This window comes from Paroedura picta, chromosome 9 (assembly GCF_049243985.1).
Source record: "Paroedura picta isolate Pp20150507F chromosome 9, Ppicta_v3.0, whole genome shotgun sequence".
NCBI classification, from domain to species: Eukaryota; Metazoa; Chordata; class Lepidosauria; order Squamata; family Gekkonidae; genus Paroedura; species Paroedura picta.
The window spans coordinates 79,540,527-79,560,718 of NC_135377.1; the positions used below are offsets into that span (position 1 = coordinate 79,540,527).

The 20,192-nt window shown below is 49.4% G+C and overlaps 1 protein-coding gene across 9 annotated transcripts in view; it reads right to left on the minus strand.

Moving 5' to 3' along the window:
• Nucleotides 1–6,424: 6,424 nt before the first annotated feature.
• CDH12 (cadherin 12) overlaps nt 6,425–20,192 on the minus strand; it is an 873,293-nt gene continuing 859,525 nt past the window's right edge. For 7 of the 9 annotated variants that reach the window (XM_077353396.1, XM_077353395.1, XM_077353393.1 and 4 more), the window contains 3 exons: nt 12,702–12,819; nt 10,993–11,244; nt 6,425–7,762 (listed from right to left, as the gene is read on the minus strand). In XM_077353396.1, coding sequence (XP_077209511.1) covers nt 7,263–7,762; nt 10,993–11,244; nt 12,702–12,819 — 870 coding nt within the window. In that variant the 3' untranslated portion in view covers nt 6,425–7,262. The remainder of the gene's footprint in view (nt 7,763–10,992; nt 11,245–12,701; nt 12,820–20,192) is intronic. The other 2 variants (XM_077353401.1, XM_077353400.1) reach the window with 1 other exon arrangement.

Here is a 20,192-nt window from a genome sequence, read left to right on the forward strand (position 1 = left end):
GAGCTGGTGGGTCTTCAGGCACAAAACGTACAGCCACAGAGAGGGCTGCAGTGAGAAGAGGGGATGGAAAAGGGGGTCTTATTCTCCCTTCTGCTACTACTAGAACAAGTGGAACAGTAAGAGGAGGATGGGATCTCATCCACGCCATTTACGTCACCTTACACTCAAAAGTACTTCCACGGAGCATCATCTGAGCAACTTGTCCTGCTCCGGAGGTTGCCACTTTTGGAAGTTCAAGAACAAATGGTTGTTGCCGCGACTGGGATGAAATAGTTGTTGTGGGATTAGGTCCTAGCCAACCACGGAATGAAGGGATGCTCAGGCCAACATAAAGGAGGCAGCTTCATTTGAAGGCCAAGCTTCCTTACAGCCCTTCCCATCAGTAACATCTCCCACTCAAAAGAGGCGGAGGACGGGTAGGCCTGGCTTAGTGCTTTGAGGGAGTGGAACACAGATACGACCGGAAGTGGTCCCTTGTTATCGCTGCTGTTCTCCTTTTCCAGGAGAGGAAAACTGAGGCTTACCTAAAGCACCCACAGTGTCCTCCTCTTCCCCATTCCTTCTTTGTCAAATGCAGAAAGCAGCAACGTTTCAATTGGGGGAAAAAACAGGTTACATTTGAGTTCTGCCTGTGGCTACTTTCCAACACATAAACAGAAATACTTCTGCTTCTAAGGAACCGGGCCGAGTCCTGGCATTGCACCAGAGGATCTCCCCCCCCCCCCCAAAGCCCACCAGATCTGGCACCCATTCCCAGTGGAAGCAGACTTGGCCTCCAGCTGAACAAGGTGGGATAGGATAGGGATGAATTGGAAGAATATCTGACTCCTTGCTGCCTTTGTCGTAAGGGAGGATTTTATAGCGTTTTCTTGTATTTTAATGTTTTATTTCTGTGAACTGCTGTGAGACCATTGGAGGAGCAGCGGTATACAAATTGAAAAATAAGTAAATAAATAAAATAATCACACTGGGTGGCAAGGAAATGGCTCCCCCATATAGTGTTCACAATGAAGACCGAATTTGTATGCCAATACAATAGGGAAGAAGAGCCAATTCACAATCCTGTCGGTCTTTACTCAGAAATCCTGCTTTGGACAATTAGGTTTACTTCCCAGTAAATGGGATAAAGATGGTACAGTGGGACTTCTCCACAAGGAATTGGGCTATATTTCTACTACAGGAGTGGGCAAATTGTGGCCCTCAAGATGTCCATGGACTACAGTTCCTATGAGCCCCTGCCAGTGAATGCATTCACTGGAAAGGACTCAGGAGAATTGTAGTCCATGGACATCTGGAGGGTCAGTTTGCCCACCCCTATTCTAACTGTAAAGAAATTCATAACATCCCTGCTGGGTTTATTTATGACTACTAATACTACTACAGTTTCCTAAGAGCTGGCAAGTGTTGCCACGCCCCCCCGGCCACTGGCAGGATGGGGGCTAATAGTTGCCACATCCAGGTTGGGAAACGCCTAGAGATTTGGGGATGGGGCCTGGGGAGGACCGGGATCTCAGTATGGCACAATATCATAGAGCCCTGCCATTTTCGTCTGGAGATGAGCTGTAATTCTGGAAGATCTCCAGAACTTACCTGGAGGTTGGCATCCCTGGAGCTTACTGGCTTCTAGACAGCCACACGACAACATTCAGAATAGCGATGGAGCACAGTGAATTTGCTCTGTTCTTCGACATACCCACCTGCCTTGGTTTTTATGTACTTTCCATTCTGGTTGTAAAACGGTGTACAAATTGATGCAGCTTTTGAGGTCAACACAATGTTAGATCTTATTAGTGGTTATTGGCTGTGCATTGTAGTGAAGAAAGGGGGAAATATATTGTTTGTTAAAAAGGAAGACAAAACATATTACTTGCAATAACCAGGAGCACAGTCACAGCAGCTGGTGAATGGTGTGGAATTCTCTTAAAACCAAATCAACTTTGCAAGCTGCAATAAATGTGGAAGTGGGTGGGCAAGGACTGGCATCAACTCTGCTTCTGTTTTGGACAACCTTAGGCATGAACCAACTCAACTAACTGCGTGCTTCTGTTGAAATCCTCAGGGATTAGAATGTCTTATTTTGTTGACTAAAAGCCGAGCTTGTTATTCTTCTCACAACTTATCAGATTCCACATTCCTTGCAGAGGGATCATACACATTTCGAGGTGTATTGTAAAATGGCATTCTTTGTTATTTAGAAGAAAATTATATTCTAAGCAAATGGTCTTCCTGGTCTGAGATTTATCACTGACTACCATGCATGTTAAAGCAGAAACATCTAGGTGGTCATGCCCATGCGCCAGAGGAACTTGCACCCCATAGGAAGCCACATTTGTGGCATCGACATCTGCTGGCAGCAGCCTCAGCACTTATGGGATCAGCCCCACTGCCACCACTGTCAGAACATGTAGAGGAGGAGGAGGGGATGGGCAGCGAGGAGTCAGGGCGTGATCAGCAAGACCTGAGCCCCGATCGGGTGGCCCAGCTGGAGACTAGTCAAGTGGACATGCTGCCTTTTCTACCCTCAACATCATGTGCACCTTCTTCCAGCCCAAAGAGCTCGCTGGAGCACCGAAGGTGGTGGTGGGTTGACTTCTCCAAGCGCCCTCAGAGCGCCCAGCTCATGGCCCAGTCAAGCAGATGGAGTCCTTGCTAGTGCAATTCAGTGGATGATGCCTGAAGCCACAGCTGTGACCACTCAAGGGGGATCAAGGGGATGGCAGGTTACAGTAGATGAGCAACTGGGATGTGAGTGTCCTGCATAGTGCAGGGGGTTGGACTAGATGACCTGTGAGATCCCTTCCAACTCTATTATTCTATGACTAGAATTAAAGCCCGCTGTAAAGGAAATACAGCGGGCCCTAGTGGATGGGGAGGAAGAGGCCATTCCCCGACCCCCTTCCCCCCCCAAGGTTGAGGGCTTCAGCGGGGTGAAAGGAGCAGGCCCGGCGCATCTCTGATGCGCCGGGCCTGCTCCTTTCGCCACACTGAAGCCATTACCTGACCCTCTCCGCTTCCGGACCTGGCTTCCCAGGGCTGTCGGGGTGCGGCAGGAGGCTTCGGCCGGCCTGTGCGGCCCTTAGGGGTGGGTGGTGGGCTGGAAAGGAGCAGGGCCACCGTGTCTTCGACGCGGCATCCCAGCTCCTTTCTCCAGGGGGAAGGGACCCTGGGCAGGAAAGGACCAGGCACGCCTGCTCTGTTCCCTAGTTGGAGGAGAACTCGGCCGGAGGACTCACCGTGCAGGCAGCCTTCTTCATCTGCGCAGTGACTCCCTGGCTGGGCCAAGCAGCCAATGGGGAGCCGTGCAGAACGCAGCTCCCTATTGGCCGCTTGGCCCTGGATGGACACTTGGAGGGCCCGACCCTCTGAGTTCTTATCCCGGACAGGGCCCACCCTTTCTCCTCCCACATTGCTCTTACTCTTATATTACTACTGCTCCGCAGGGGCAGTTACAGATTCTGATTCTATGAACCCAAGTTCTGTGTTTGCTTGTGGGTGCAACCTAAGCATTGAGCCTACCTTTTGCCCTGAACTCCAGTTCATGCCTCACCCTTAATTCAGTGGAGCTCTGCCCATTTTCTGTTTGGTTTCCTGACCTCAGTTTTGGCTTCTGATACTTGGCCTTTGACTTGGCTCCTGGCTCTGATCCTTCGGTTCCTGACCCCAGCTTGTGCTAAGACTCTTCCTTTAGCTCACCCTCTGGACTCAGACTTGCTCAGTTAGTGCTAAAATGCGGACTAGATTGGGATATGGCTTTGGAGAATAACTTGGTTTTAGCTCCCCATCGGAGGGTGTCGGAACTTGGACTTCCCCTGGGTGTGCCCAGGTAGGGCAGCACATATGCATCAAAAGCTCTCATAAGTTACATGCCTAAGGTTTAAACCAGGGGTAGTCAAACTGCGCCCTCCAGATGTCCATGGACTACAATTCCCAGGAGCCCCTGCCAGCAAATGCTGGCAGGGGGCTCCTGGGAATTGTAGTCCATGGACATCTGGAGGGCCGCAGTTTGACTACCCCTGGTTTAAACATTCAGTTATGGTAATCCCTGCTTATTTGCATGTGCTCTTATGTGCCCAGTTATGCATCACTCAGAAGTTTGGCTCCAAAGAAAATATCTAAGCCAAGCTTGCAAGAATGTTGGTAACGTCCACATATGGAGCATTACCTTGGAAACATCACATGCATTTTTTACCAGCTGCTGTGCCCCATTGGAGAGAAAAAGGGAAAGTAAGAAGAGAAACACGGCCAAGGAGAGAACAACATTGTCATTTACACACTGCATTCATTTCCATCAGGTTTTTAAAACTGATTTTCTGCCCTTCAGTGTCATGAATCACGTAAAAAGCTCTTCTGGTGCTATTATAAACCTCGCTTGAAGGCAGCAAAGGCCAAACTCGTATGAGTTACAGAACCAATTTCACAGCCCTGTGCAAAAGTGGGGGGAAATATACAAAAATCTCTAAGATACGAGCCAAATCGTGAAGAGGAAAAAAAACACACTCATGAATAAAATGTTAGGAATTTCCACCAGTTAAATATTTGGGAATTGGCTAAATGACGAGGGAAGATTTTAATGGAACCAGGTACAGCAGGCACTTCCAGGCATGTATTCCTAGCAACATCAAAAGGAACTTGCATGTAAATCAGGGGTAGTCAAACTGCGGCCCTCCAGATGTCCATGGACTACAATTCCCATGAGCCCCTGCCAGCGAATGCTGACAGGGACTCATGGTAATTGTAGTCCATGGACATCTGGAGGGCCGCAGTTGGACTACCCCTGATGTAAATGATTGGATTCCTCTATAGCAGGGTGGCCAAACTGTGGCTTGACGAGAGAGCACATGGCACGCATGAAGAACATCTAGGGTTGCAGTCCTGAAGATGTTGGGGCCTGCGGAGGTGGGGTTTCGGGACAGGAGATGCTTCAGTGGGGGATAATGACAGAGGGTTCCCCTTCCAAAGCATCCATCTTCCTCAGGTGAGCTGTCCATGTCATCTGGAGACCAGTTTTTAATCCAAGAAGAATCTCCAGCTACCCCCTGGAATAAGTGCTCCGAAGAACATCCTAGTTTCAGTCTCGGCATCTTCAGCTAAAAGATGCTGAGAGAACCTCCACCAGAGGGACAACCGGGCTGGACAGACCAGTTGTCTGGCTCAGATGAACAATGTCTATGACGGACCGGAGCATGTGGCCAAAGCCACAGTTAAGGACCAACCCACGTGGTCAGAGATCTCTATTCATAACGGATCCTTCCTGAAAACGTACAACTGCAGCATGAGAAACCATCCCTGCTTCTCAACTGTCAGGAAAGCCCCTTGTTGGGGTGGCCACTAGCCACTGGCAACTTGAAGGCTCACAGCTACTAGGGTTGGGCGCTTCGGCCGCCGTAGCCGCCGTTCCAGCCCGAAGCAGCCAGCGCCATGGCACGGGTGGGGAAGGGCGCCGCCGATGCCGGTTGAAGCGTCCGACCCTAAAACTGCCGTCGCTAACATTTGGTCATCATTACCTAGAAAATGATGTAACTGTCAGCTGCGTTACAATTGCAATATTTCCCCTAGAAGTCTTTCTCTGGTTCATAAATTAGGTTAGGCCCTTTCTCACTTAAAAACCAGCAGGGCCAAAACACAACTGGGAAGAGGACAGAATGGAGAGGGGGATTTACGTGGGAATGAAAATCCCTTTGTTATGGTCAGATTCATTTTTCTCAGTCCATAAACAGCTTTTTTTCATGACCCGTGATCTATATATGGGGATGGGAGGAAAGTACAATTTGGTACCGGGCTCAGAAAAATTGTGTGCAGGCCCAACCGAGAAGTGTTCTGTTTGGGTAGGCTTGTGTGGAAAACGGCATCCCCTGAGGAAGAGCCTATCATGAAAGAGCTAAGCAATTCACACAACAAAAAAAATATATATTTCTGGCTGTTGTTTTGTCGTCAAAGGACATTTTTGTTCAAATCTCATGCACACTAACCAGTGCTTTTGTAAATGTCACCTTAGGGGGACTGTTTGCACGTGCACAGGGAGACCCCAGGATCTCAGAGAGCTGTGCAATCCCTGAGCTTGTTTGACCTAGCTCTGGGAAGATTCTGATGTAAATCACTTGCAATCTACACTTCTTCATTTAGTCTTTTTAAGCCTTCGACTTTGTTTGAGCGTCTCAAAGGCCACACCAACCAACATCCTTCTTCCCCAAAGCTCCATCATTAAATGTGAATTTGACCCGTTTGTTACAGCTCAAATCATAAACATGTTTGACGCTGCAGAAGAATACCAACATCAGGACAGGCCACATATATATATATATATATCCTTAAAATACAACAAATGAAAAAAAAGACTCATACAAATCTAAATAATTGTGTAGCAGCCATTTTGTTTTAGAAGTGGATGTACACAAAAATCCACTCCATCAGACCAGACACCCCGTTCTGTAGCTGGAGGGGAGGGGATAATGAGCAGAGCACCCCAATAAGGAAGATCTACTCGCATCACATCTCATTTTTTTTTAATTCTTGAAAAAAGTGGAATATTTTGATAAACATTTTAAATATTAATTGATTTCAGTTTAAGACCGTGGGCTTTACAATTTTGAATTGGAATAACATCTTTTCATTCTTTCCCCCCATGTGAAGTGTAGGCATAAGAAATGTGAAACCGGGCAAACCTTTGATATCCTTGCTGTTGGTGTTGTTTAAAAAAAAAAAAAAAACAGAACCCAAAAGAACACTCTGCAGTTACTGGACAGAGAGATTCCAGCCATTCTCTTCCAGTTTTGTTTTAGAAGAATCCGATGCCTGCATGTCACTATTGCTCCATGACATAAAGCTAACGTCCTTCCCTTTATGTCTGTTTCTCTTAGCTCTGTCACCACAGTCATTTCCACTTGAAATGGAAAGAGTTTCAATAGGCACTTTAGTGGAATTAAGAAAAATCCTACCGCTCTTCCACCGTGATGCCGGAAAGCTATCTTTTTTTCCCTTTCTACGTTGTCGTATTGATAAGTTGTAGCTACAAAGCCTGAGATTGTCTCAGAGTGACTCCAAAGGAACGATAAAAAAGATCAACCGACAAAAGAAGTAGAAAGTCGAGGATGATCCTTTCTCCCAACAAATAGGTTAAACCGAAATGGACAATATGATAAATATAGGAACTCGCTGGAAACAGCTGCTATCTCTTAGAATCAAAGGAATCTTGTCCTATAAAGCTTGTTTATTTATTTTCAGTTTGCTGCAGATTTACGTTTTGGCCTTCCCTCCCCCACGAGCTAAGTGACTTTATCAGGGTTATGACTTTCTTCTTCTCCGAACATCTCTGCTAGGACTTTAAAGCGAGGTCCCCAGTCACTCAGGTAGTCATAATCCTGATCGGCTTCCGTGGCGAGAGAATCGATCGAGCTGAGAGATTCAGCCACTGATCCGTTCCCTTCGTAAGCATACGTGGCTAGAGAGTCATACGGGGGTGCTGAGGGATCCCCGTCATTTTCTCGCAGCCGTTGATTTATGAAATCTCTGATGTTGGTGTTGTCTTCGGCCGGCGGCCTCGGACGAGGTAAGCGAAGAGCGTCTGGCTTGATGTCCCTGCGCATTTTGTTCTCCTCCACCACTTTGGGATTCCGCAGGGCCCCGATGTCGAAGGCTTGCGTGTCCTCCTCCCCGCCTCCTTCATCATCGTAATGGATGACGTTGTCACGGATGTCTTCCTTAGAGGTCATGAGGGTGTCTTTCTTCTTCTGCCGTCTCAGTGCTACGTACAGAACAACGATGACTAGGAGGAGAGCAGAATCGCCAATTAGGGACGGAGAGACACAGACTTTTTGCCAATAAAATACCTTGTTGGCCTTTGATATTGAAGAACCACAGGGGCTAATTCATAAGATTACTTTTGGACTCGGGTACAAAAACAAACTTTTAAAAAATACAGCAAAACTCTGAATGCCAGCTTTGGGGGTGGCATCATGGGCTGTGATGTGAAACCTGAAACAGGATGCCAGACTAGACAGGTGGAAGCCAGCAGGGTTCTTAAGTGATCTGAGATTCGTGCAGAGACTCCCCCTCCCACCCCACACATATATATCAAACATTATGAGAGTTATACGAAAAGTTCTGAAGGGCCTGCAAAACGGCACTCCTTTGCCAGGTTGAGGCCAAAATGAGCAACAGAGCATCGAAATGGGCTTCCCTCCCCTCCCCTCCCAACGGAAATCAGAACTTGGGAAAAACTTGAGACTAACCCCACCCATGAATTGTCAGAACATTTACTCTGACTTGGTAACAACAACGACTTACTGGTTGTGTGTACAATTTTTATGATTTATGTTTTTATGATTTTAATTTTTGTATGAATTTTATGTTCTTAACCACCCCGAGCCTGTGTCTAGAAATTAAATAAATAAATGAATACTTTAAAAGTAAATTATTTTTTTGAATAGGTATACAGTAAAATGGCATTGTTCACAAGAGTGCTTTAATAAAGAATATAGGACAATAGTTTATTGTGCTGTATTTATACGCACTACACTGTTTTAATGCATTGTTTATTTTTAATTTTGTAACTCAGTTTTGCTGTATACTTCATAGTATGTTTTATACTGTTTTTGTTGTGTTGCTTTCATATTTTGTCATCCACCTTACATCGCAGTGAGAAAGGCAGACTATCTTTACACCGCCCGTGGCGCCGCGGGCGCCACGGACTAAATAAAACAGTAAGCCCTTGGAAGGCGGGCTGTGTCCGGGATGAGGAAGGGTGCCGATTGGCCCCTTCCTCATGACAGACTATCGGAGGGACCAATCGGCAGGCGCGAAGCGCCTGCCGATTGGTCCCTCCGATTCCTTGCCGGAGCAACTGCGAGCCGCGCGTAGCGCAGCTCGCAGTTGCTCCAAGCCAGCCGGCCTCTAAGAACCTCTAAGCCAGTGGTCCCCAACCTTTATTAGGCTGGGGACCGGCAGGGCATCGGGCCGCGCCCGTGGGGGCCGCCCCCGCGGGGGCCGCGCCCACACATCGGGCCGCGCCCGCGAGCCGCGCCCGCGGATCGGGCCGCGCCCGCGAGCCGCGCCCGCGGATCGGGCCGCGCCCGCCGGCCGCGCCCGCGGATCGGGCCGCGCCCGCCGGCCGCGCCCGCGGATCGGGCCGTGCCCGCCGGCCGCGCCCGCGAATCGGGCCGCGCCCGCCGGCCGCGCCCGCGAATCGGGCCGCGCCCGCCGGCCGCGCCCGCGGATTGGGCCGCGCCCGCCAGCCGCACCCGCGGGCCGCACCCGCGGATCGGGCCGCACCCGCCGGCCGCACCCGCGGGCCGCACCCGCGGGCCGCGCCTGCCGCCGCCCAGGGAGCCCCCGGCCTCTACAAACGCATCGCCGGCACAAGAAGATGGCCGCCGGCAAGAAGACCGCGCCAGGGAGCCGCCCGCCGAAGGAGCTGCCCACCGCAAAGGAGCTGCCCGCCGAGAAGGAGCCACCCAAGGAGCTGCCCGCCGCGAAGGAGCTGCCCGACGTCGCTACAGCCCTCTCACTGGTAAGCTACCTTTCCTCACCCTGCCCTCGCCAGTCCCTCGCTCTCCACCCCCCTGCTAGGGCCCATTGTATTTGGAATACAATGGGCTTTTTTACTAGTCAAGACATAAATAACTACAACCAGCTTGGTGTCGTGGTTAAGAGTGGCAGCTTCTAATCTGGAGAGCCATGTTTGATTCCCCGCTCCTCCTCCACATGCAGCCAGCTTGGGCTCATGACTGCCCAGAGCAGTAATATCAGGGCTCTCTCAGCCCCGCCTCTCTCCCAGGGTGCCTGTTGTGGGGAGAGGAAGGAAAGGCGAATGTAAGCCGCTTGGAGACTCCTTCTAGAAAGCAGGATATGAAAACCAACTCTTCTTCTTCTACCAATAAAAGGGCATTGTGGATTTTGGGTATGTGTGTGTGTGGAGTTTGATTTCTGTTCTTCCACTGAAAAATCTCCACGTTGCATTATGCCTGGATGTTGAGGGAGGCTACATCACTCTGTGGGTAGGTGTTCTCTCCTTGAATGGGATGCCTCTCTTTGTCTTCACCTGGGGGCTGTCCTCTGACCTCTCTGCTTTCTCTACCTTTGTTCTCTCACTACTTACAGGGTGTTCCAAGGAGACCCATGTCTCTACAGGTTTCTCCTTTAGAGACAATGCCCTCACACTCCCCCACACATGATGCCAGAAAGGATGGTCAGTGTGATAGGAAAAGGAATCTTTAGATTAGATTTTCGTAAGGGAGGTCCGTGACTGGGGAAAACACTTCCATATCAGTCAAATGTCCCAAAGCACATCATGCCCAGTCCTGGGTGGAGTCTGCACGGAGCTTTTATTCCAATCTCAGGTTGATTCAGTCCCTGCCACCTTCACTGAATGAGATTTTGGTTTTGTCTGATTTTGATTTTGTCTGATTTAAATTTTCCCTCTGCAACAAGCATGATTGGTCCAGAGTGAACCTACCTTTATCCTGCAATATCCTGGAGTGGATATAACTCTCAATATTTGAAGAATCGGATTGAGAAAGAATGAGAAAGCATGCGGAGCCAGTGCCTGCTCTGAATTTGTTGCCGAGCTCTGTGAAAGAGAAGCCCTGATTGGCCAGGGCTGACTCTGTGGTAGAGAAGCCCTGATTGGCCAAGGCTGTAAGCTTTCCTTAAAGGGGAAGCCCTAATTTTCTCTCAGCATAAGCTCTAGAAGCCCTAAGTTCTGTCATGGTTTTTTTCCCCCCTCCTCTGCTTTCTCAAATCCTCTCCCCCCCCTTCAAGAAAAAAGTAGGAGGCTCTGGCTGTGCTTGGCTCCCCCCTCCCCTTCTGAACTCCCCTAACCATGTGCAGAACACTTTTCTGTTTCAATGGGGGGCGGGGAGGGTAGAGGAAGACCCGAGTTCAAATCGATCTGGATTCAGCAGGATCCACAACGGAATAAACAAAGTAAGTGCAGATTCAGCCCTGGTCTTGGGGGAGGCAGTGCAATGAATAGTATGTAAAAGGAAGAACACTAACCTAGAAGTATAACAATGCACAGCAAGATTGCAACCAGAGCTCCTGTGCTGAGTCCAACCGGCAGGAAGATAGCTTCAGCATTGCAAGAGAGTATGGTGCCATCGGAATCACACCTGCAAACGCGAATGGTCATGGTGTTGGTACTGCTCTGAATGGGGTAACTGCCATCTTCTATCACAACCGGAAGGAAATGCAGTTCTTGCTGCCTCCGGCTGTAGCCACTTCTCCTGGCCACGATGCCCGCTGAGTTGTCTGCAAAACAGGAGAGCCAGGATAATGGAAACTGCAGAATAACTCGAACAACACACACGGGAACATTAAAGATACTTGCCCACACAAGACAGGGGAATGAAATGGAGCGGGCCCTGGGAAATCACAGCACAACACCCTCCTGCTAGACATTTTGCATCACACCATGTTACAGAGGGAAGAGGGGGAGGAGACGAGGAGCTGTGGAGCTCTAGCTATCCCTTGTTTTGCCATCACTGGGGGCACCTTCTTTGTTCCATCTGTTCCAAAAGTGGCCCGATCCATTCAGTTGCCGCCCAAGACTGAGCAAACGGCTTCTGCTGGACCACTTCTAGGGGTTCTGGTTCCAGTGCAGGAATCCTGTCCTTCTCGACAGCAAAGTAGCCAGGAAGGAGGAGGGGGGGGGGCAACCAGAGGGAGCAGAATCTCACTCACATTGCCTTTCTCCTGTTTTCCCTGATTCTGCCTCAGCACCCTTTGACTGCTGTGATTTTCAGTCCATTCTCTCATGGGAGTGGGGGGGGGGGGGCGCTGGCTTTCTTGTTTTGCCCATTTCGATGAGAGTTGCCTGAATAAGATAGGAAACCTCTGCCCCTGTTCAGAACTGATAGTTAAGAAAAGTCTCAGCAGAAATCAAAGCAGACACTTGCTACCCTTTGTCCGCTCGCCAGTAATCTGTGGTTTGAAGGGAGCGTCTGTGAGCAGCAGCGTTTCCCGGTAGGAGCTGCATTATCACTGCTTTGAAAAAAGCCGAGGAGGAAGAAAACAGATGTAGAGATTAAAAGGATTAAGCAGGGGGAGAGTTTAGAAGCCAATTTGCTAGCAGGTCCCCCTGGGATTGCCTACAGTGTCTCCTCAAGTTTATGATCTCAAGTTCGCCCAGCCTCTCTCTCAACATTATGAGGCTCTCTCCAGTGGGGCGTGTGTGTGTGTGTGTGTTGTGCTTCTCCCTCTTGGATGTGGGCTGCATCGGGACTGGGAGACAGAATGACCCACCCCACTTTCTTATAGATAAGTTTAGTTCCCACCTGAGGAACTAAACCACCAGAGGTTGGTGTGCATCAGAAGACACCCTTTACTTTAGGGGAAAACCCTCTGGAAGATATTGCCACATTCGGCTAAATTTGTGCCGATGGAGACCCAGTTGAGCTAAAAGCCTGCTTTAGGATGCTTTGGGCTGATCCTGCGTTGAGCAGGGGGTTGGACTAACCCTATTCTCCCAGGCCTCAACTCTGCAGATATTCCTGTCTAAGGCTGGTCACTCACCCAGTCAGATGACCTTCAGCTGGTCATCCTACAGCCGGCAGCGTTGAACCTGAAATGCTTATTCTCCCTCATAATCAGGAAAAAGGCCATTGCACATTGAAACTACACACACACACACACACACACATCATGCATACAGGGTTGCCGGTATAGCAGTAAGCGGACAAAATAATGGACAAAAAAGACAACCTTACTTCTGTAATCATGGACTGTGAAGTTGGGCTTTGCAGTAATTTCAGGCGACAGCCGAAAGGAGAATCTGTGCCCAGCCGGTGACAAATCTTTGTCTGCAGCACCAACAATCTGGATCACCTAGGATACAACCAAGCAATGCTAGGGATGGAACCAGAAGAATCTTAACTTGATAATCAGATAACAAGCTAGATAACAGAGCTAGAGACTATTGAGTGACAATACACAACTCTGGGCCTATTGGAATTCCGTTGTTAAAAGAACAAATCCTAACATTTGAAGTGCAAGTAAAATTTGGATTCCTTGCCAATCCCCCCAGATCTCTGGTTCTCTGGTCTTTGATCTGCACATCTGTTTGCAAAGTCAAAGCTCTCTTTGATCAGTCTGTCCAGGGCACTTAATACGACTGCAGAAATAAAAAGGATTCATTAAATAAAGACATGGATTTGCAGGAGAACCCGGCTGTTGCCTTGGAAAACTCTTTAGCTATTGGCTCAGTGAAGTGAAAAGTGAAGCCCTTTGCCATTGGTTCAGCAATCCAGGTGTTTCTGTGTCTGTAAACACATGGGCCGCTCAGGTATAAGGACAAATGGGCTATGTTCTTTTGGTGGAAAAGGGAATCAACACCGAAGCAAAGAGACCCTCTCAGTAAAGTTCTGAATAACTGTTAGACTGCGTAGGTGTGAGTGCTGGTGTGTGAGAGTGGTCTGTGGGTAGTGTGTGTAAGTTGTGTGGGAATACAAATATGGAGTGTGCATAGTATGGATGGGGTGTGGGGAAATGCGTGGGAGAATGGTTTTACAAACACATCTCTATTTAAATACATCCATAAATGTATGCATTTCTCCATTTGTTCATACATATTTATTCCTTTTTTGTGGCTTCCCCTGTGCTCACTGTGCTACTCTACAAAGGAAGACCAAGAGCCACTATGAGCGACGCATGGATCCAAGGGAGTCCGGGTGGCCCCTCTCATCCTGCCCCTTCCAAGCAGCTTCCTGCTTCTCAAGCGTCCTGCGTACCATTCTCCACCAGCACTGACTGGGATGGCCCAGCTTAGATCTTGTTAGATCTCGGAAATTCAGGGCCAAGACACAGGCGGCAAAACACCTCAGAACATCTCCAGGCTTGAACACCCTAAGGGGGCTGCCATAACTTGGCTGTGACTTGATGCCACTTCCCCCCACCCCCTTTGAAAACTAATTAGTATTTCCTCCTTCGCTTTCTCAGCATACAAGCAGAGGGGCTGTGACTGACTGTAAAGGGCTGTTCTTGAGGAGAAACCCTATTCATCGCCCCAACACAGAGCAATTCAGCCGCGGGCAACAGGTTATTTCAACGGAGTGTTGCAAAGTGTACCTGTGTGCAGACCCAAGGGGTCCCATCATTGACAGGCTGGTCTTTGAGAACCTATCCCACCCAGCACAATGATGGGCACTTCACTGTTTGACATTTAAAAGGCAGCTTCGGAAAAAGGCCAGGAGGGATGGGCCTTTGTGTCCCGAAGGCCATTTCCCAAGCAGGGATTCCCTTACAGGAAGAATGGACCCAACAGAGTCAGTCTCCAAAGGTGCCAAGTGCCAACACCTTCCTGGTGGCATGAGCACACCAAGGTTGGGCATGCTTTGGAATGACCATTGAGTGGTTGCAGCTCAACACAGCCAGGTCACTTCACGTCATGACGTGGCACTTCTTCATCCCTTCTCCGAATCCAGAAGAGATAAATTAAAGTCTAGACAACAATGCCCTCCTTCCACAGAGGGAAGAGGTTGGCACACATAGAAGAAAAAGGTTATGTGCATTTTATTAAACTTGGCCTTTCTCCCGAATGGAGACTCAAAAGTGTCCTACATTGTTCCTTATCTCCTCCGTTTTATAACCCCCTCCCCCTTGAGATGCTGAGAATATGTGATGGGCTCACAGGTCACAGCAAGCTTGCATGGCAGACTTGAGATGCAAACTCTGGTTGGCCACATTCTGGTTGGAGCCAGCTTGGTGTCGTGGTTAAGAGTGGCGGCTTCTAATCTGGGGAGCCCGGTTTGATTCCCCACTCCTCCTACTCCACATGCAGCCAGATGGCTGTCCGTGTGCTAGGCACAGTCCTGTTAGAGCTGTTCTCACAGAGCTGTCCTGTTAGAGCTCTCTCAGCCCCACCTGCCCCACAGGGTGTCTGTTATGGAGAGAGGCAGGGAAGGCAATTGCAAGATGCTTTGAGACTCCCTTGAGCAGTGAAAAGCAGGATATAAGAACTATTCTTCTTTTTCAAACCACTACAGCAGGGTTAGTCAACCTGTGGTCCTCCAGATGTTTGTGGACTACAATTCCCATGAGCCCCTGCCAGCGAACGCTGGCAGGGGCTCATGGGAATTGTAGTCCACTAACATCTGGAGGACCACAGGTTGACTAACCCTGCACTACAGGAGACGGTCTCATAATGGGATTGCCAAAGTTAACGCTTGAAAGTCCCTTGTGCTAAGTGAACAGGTGCCCCCAGGTGATTGATTCTATTCACCCTTCTGTTTCTATATATTTTTTGGAAATTCGGCATGCACGTGTCCGATAGTCAGCACTCCCTTGCCATTGCTGGCATAATTCTCATTTGGAACATTTGCCATAAACATCATGTATATATGTTTTATGTGACTCAGGGAATCATGGCATTTTTCAGGCATTAATTCAACTGAATTCCTTTGGCCACTTTTTCACTATCCGAAATTAATGAGCTGTTTGGGACTCTGTAGCGTTGGGCACAGTTCTCTCCTGCCTTAATATCTGAATCCCTTTGCTTGTAACAGCCTTCCTCCAACCATTTTCTGCTGGTGGAGCTCCGAGTAGGAATTCTGAGAGGGGGGAAATGGGAGAAGCCAATGTGGGGTGGGGGGTGGGGGGTGGTGGAGTTTGGCAGATTCAACTCTCCCTTCCCCTCCTTTTTCTATTGTGTGTGAATTCAGCAAGGCAACCCCAGACCAGACAGAGGACCAGAAATCCACTTTGTCCTCCGGACTCCTCCCTGGGTTAGTTAAAAACTATATATATATATATATGCACCTCCCGACTGTAGTAATGGAGCCAGAAAGTCCCAGGAGGTTTGGTATACCTCTAGCTTCTCTGGACCATTATTTAGAACTGGTTACTGCCTATCTGGAAGAGATCCAGGACATATTTTCACTCTGTAGGTTAATAATTCCAGCAATGAAAGTGCAAGCTCTCTCTCCTTTGGGCAACAGTTCTGAACGCAATAAGGACCCAGCGTTATGGCCTGGGACCTTGACGCTCTGTCCTCAATCCTGCAGAGCTTATATAACAAGACCAACGAGCAAGGCAGTTGCTTGCCTTTATTCCCTTTGAGCAGGAGCACAAGAAAAGTGGAGTTCTCTGAAATTGTTAATGAGGGGAAGAAACGTGTAGGACAAGGCAGTGATGGTTAGCAGAATTTACACTTGCCATACATTTGTGCTTATACTCGACAGTATTTTCCCCTGCCCGGCAGGAAACTACTGAATTTTTATGATTATACAGCCTGACTTCAGTGGACTCCTAAGGCTCACTAGATGGTGACAAACGACTTCTTTCTGAGAGAGTCACGCTTAATTTGTCGAAGAGGGACAACATCAGTTGCTTAACGTGTGCCTACACAGCTTGTGATCCCTAATATTTGTCTTGGCAAAGCCTTGACTTACCATGATTTTTGCTCTTAGGATGCTGTAGGCCTGTCACCTACGGGTGGGTCATGCCTGGTTGACACCCGGGTGGGAGATCCATGAGAGGAAGTCCCTGACTCAAACGTCCTGTCAGTCCGGCATCATAAAGTGGGGATAATCTCATTTACTTATGTTACAGACATGTTCCTGAGGGATTTAGTTATGTATGTATGTATGTATGTATGTATGTATGTATGTATGTATGTATGTATGTATGTATGTATGTATTTATATCCCGCCACTCTCATACAGTGGTTCGTGGCGGGCCACAAAGTCCTCATTAAAAAATCCATTAATCCCCCCCCATTAAAAGGTCATACTAATATAGAAAAACCACGGCAAACAAGGCGATAACTCTATCCCTGCGCCCAAAAGACTGATCCCCCCACAATGAGGGAGGGAGAAGGGGCCTATCTGGCAAGAACCCAGGTGCTAACACCAGCCCTGGGGGGGGGGGCGTGATCTTCCTCACTGCCCTGGCTTCAACCAAAGGCCTGGCGGAAGAGCTCCATTTTGCAGGCCCAGCGGAACATAGAAAGCTCCTGCAGGGCCTGCAGCTCACCCAGGACTGAAAAGGCCCTGGCCCTGGTTGAGGCTCCCTAGAGTGTAAAGCCCTGTGCGGGAGGGCATAGGGTGACAAGCGGTCCCTCAGATATGTGGGGCCCAGACCGCATAAGGCCTTGAAGGTTAGAACCAAAACTCTGAACCTGATCCGGGCAACAACTGGCAACCAATGCAGCTGCCTCAGCACAGGTTGGATATGGGCCCTCCAAGGTGATCCTGTCACGTCCCTAGCAGCCGCCCTCTTCACCAGCTGTAATTTCCGGATCAAGGACAAGTACAGACCGGCGTAGAGTTCCTCAGGGCTTGGAAGACAGGCCTATGATTGCGGCCTAAGAAACATAGGAGCCAGCAACTGTCAGGATCCACCAACCTCCTCAAATCGCCATCTTTATGAACCCCCCTCTTTCCCGTATATTTTGTATATAACTTGATATGTTTTTATCCTATTGTAATCTGCCCTGAGCCTTATGAGATAGGATAGAAAAGAAATGTAACACCAACTACAGCTTGTTCACAGCGGCCTTCTCTTCTGCAAGCGATTCACTCCGCATGGATGGCATCACCTGGCCGCCAACAGGTGGGCCCAAGGGAGTGGCCATGCTGGCTGGCATCCCGGGTATGTAGGATCCGGCCTTGGGTTCTGCACCATTGTGGGCACCACATTTGCAAGGGTAATGGGAATACAGGGTTGGTTGGTACAGCTTTCCCCAACAACTCAGGAATGTACAACAAGGATAGACAGAATCGAACAATAGAAAAAGACACAATCTGTGTATTTGTTGTTGTTAGATGCGAAGTCGTGTCCGACCCATCGTGACCCCATGGACAATGATCCTCCAGGCCTTCCTGTCCTCCACCATTCCCCGGAGTCCATTTAAGTTTGCACCTACTGCTTCAGTGACTCCATCCAGCCACCTCATTCTCTGTCGTCCCCTTCTTCTTTTGCCCTCGATCGCTCCCAGCATTAGGCTCTTCTCCAGGGAGTCCTTCCTTCTCATGAGGTGGCCAAAGTATTTGAGTTTCATCTTCAGGATCTGGCCTTCTAAAGAGCAGTCAAGGTTGATCTCCTCTAGGACTGACCGGTTTGTTCGCCTTGCAGTCCAAGGGACTCGCAAGAGTCTTCTCCAGCACCAGAGTTCAAAAGCCTCAATTCTTTGACGCTCGGCCTTCCTTATGGTCCAACTTTTGCAGCCATACATTGCAATTGGGAAGACCATAGCCTTGACTAAACGCACTTTTGTTGGCAGGGTGATGTCTCTGCTTTTTAGGATGCTGTCTAGATTTGCCATAGCTTTCCTCCTCGGGGGGCAAGCGTCTTTTAATTTCTTTCCTGCAGTCCCCATCTGCAGTGATGTTGGAACTCAAGAAAATAAAATCTGTCACTACCTCCATTTCTTCCCCATCTATTTGCCAGAAAACCTTGAAGAAAAGTTCTTCATCTAGTTGCCAGCTTAGATTTCTTTGTTCCAATTGATTCAGTTTTAATATTCTTAACTGCAATTCTGATCTCCAGTGGTGGTAACAAGCAGCTAGTTTGGCTTTTTCTGATAATTCTTCTTCAGACCCAGATACCTTCACATTAAGGGCACTGTCCTTCTTTTGATCTTCCAATGTTTAAGATCTATTAACGCCAACATCCCTGAGCTAACTATGAAGATAATATTCTGGCATGCTCCAAGTCAGAGCATACTTACCCGAAAAGTCAGGCACAGCTCTCTGCTTCCACCCAGGTTCTTGATGGCTTGGATCATCTTTGCACCCAGGCCCCTTCAGGATGAGCAGGCAGACTCAATGCCTTTGGAGGAGGGAGGGGCACAGGAGGATTGGGAAGGTGGGCAGCTGCCACTGGTCTTAGGTGATGTGGCTCCTTCAGCCTACAAGGATATGGAGGAATCTGGGCCCTTGCCATGGCCCCAGGGGCCACAGTACCCATGGCTGGTGCAGCCCATCCTCCACCCTCTCTTCCATGTGGATGATAATCAAGTGGGAGCGGCTGGTTATGAGTGGCATCTGGTTTTCCCCAGAGGTCCCCAGAGCCTGGAAGAGCTGCCAGCATTAGGGGCAGCAGCTGGAATGGCTGTTGTGGGAGATATCTGGGGCAGACCGATGCACATCAGGAGGCCATGCCTGCAATGCTGCATGCCTCCCCTGCACTGGTCCACCCTGGTGGCCTCCTTCCTGCTCCACTGACAGCAGGGGTGGCCCAGGGTGTCCTCAGCAGCACAGCTGGGCCGCTGTGAGGTGCCTGACTGGGCACACAATCCTTCTTTTCTCCCTGTGCCCCTTTCCAGGTGAATGCAGCCTTCGGGGAAGATGGGTCACGGACCTGCTTGGTGTTGCTTCTGGTGGGAAATTTCTTGGGCCCTTGCCAGCCATGCCAGATGCCCAGTCGCTGTCAGGCAGAGCTCTGTTCCTTTGGAGGGATGCTGTGGACACAGCCCCAAGATCCATGGCCCTGCCCCTTCCTGCCCCTCTGCTGAGATGGGCGCAGGGCTTGGGGTCTGACTCTGCTTGCATAGCAGCAGGGGATGGGCAAGAACCTAAGCATTCTGGCTTGGTTTGGAGTTTGGGCCAAAACCCTGAACCAAACCCTGAAACAAACAAAAATGCCTCAGACCAAACGGGGGAGAGGAGAAACAGGGGGAAGTGAAACGGACTGGTGAAATGACTCACAGCCTAACAACGGCTGAACAACGGCTGAATGGGACTGGCGGGATACACAACAACAACAGCCTAACCGGTAAATTCAAGGCTTGCAAAGCTCAGGTTTAAATGGTCTGAACAGCCACACTGAACTGGACAAAAGCACCTTCCCCAAATATTAGTTTGGGAACTCTGAACTGGGCCAAGTCCGTGCCAAATTTTGGCCCATGCACCAGTTTGTGCCTGTGTGCAATAAGAGTCCTGCCATCACCCTTGGTGACCTGCAAGGGCTGCCACCGCAAGGCCGCTGGAGATGCTGACATGGTCGCAGCCTCTTGGCCTTTCTCCTGCTTCCTAGCCTCGGCCGGAGCCCTTGAGGGAGCACTTTAGCTGTGGCATGGGTGGTCCCGCAAGTCAGCCCTCTGAAGACCCACTTCCACACAGGACTCGCCTCAGTTGCCCCAAGTGCAGTTCCATCTGTAGGAACCCCACTGAGTATATTTAATGCATCCACCGTCACACACGCAAAGTTCTCAAAGTGCAGCAATAACTCCTGTTGTTGCTGAGTCACCGTCGGACGGGATC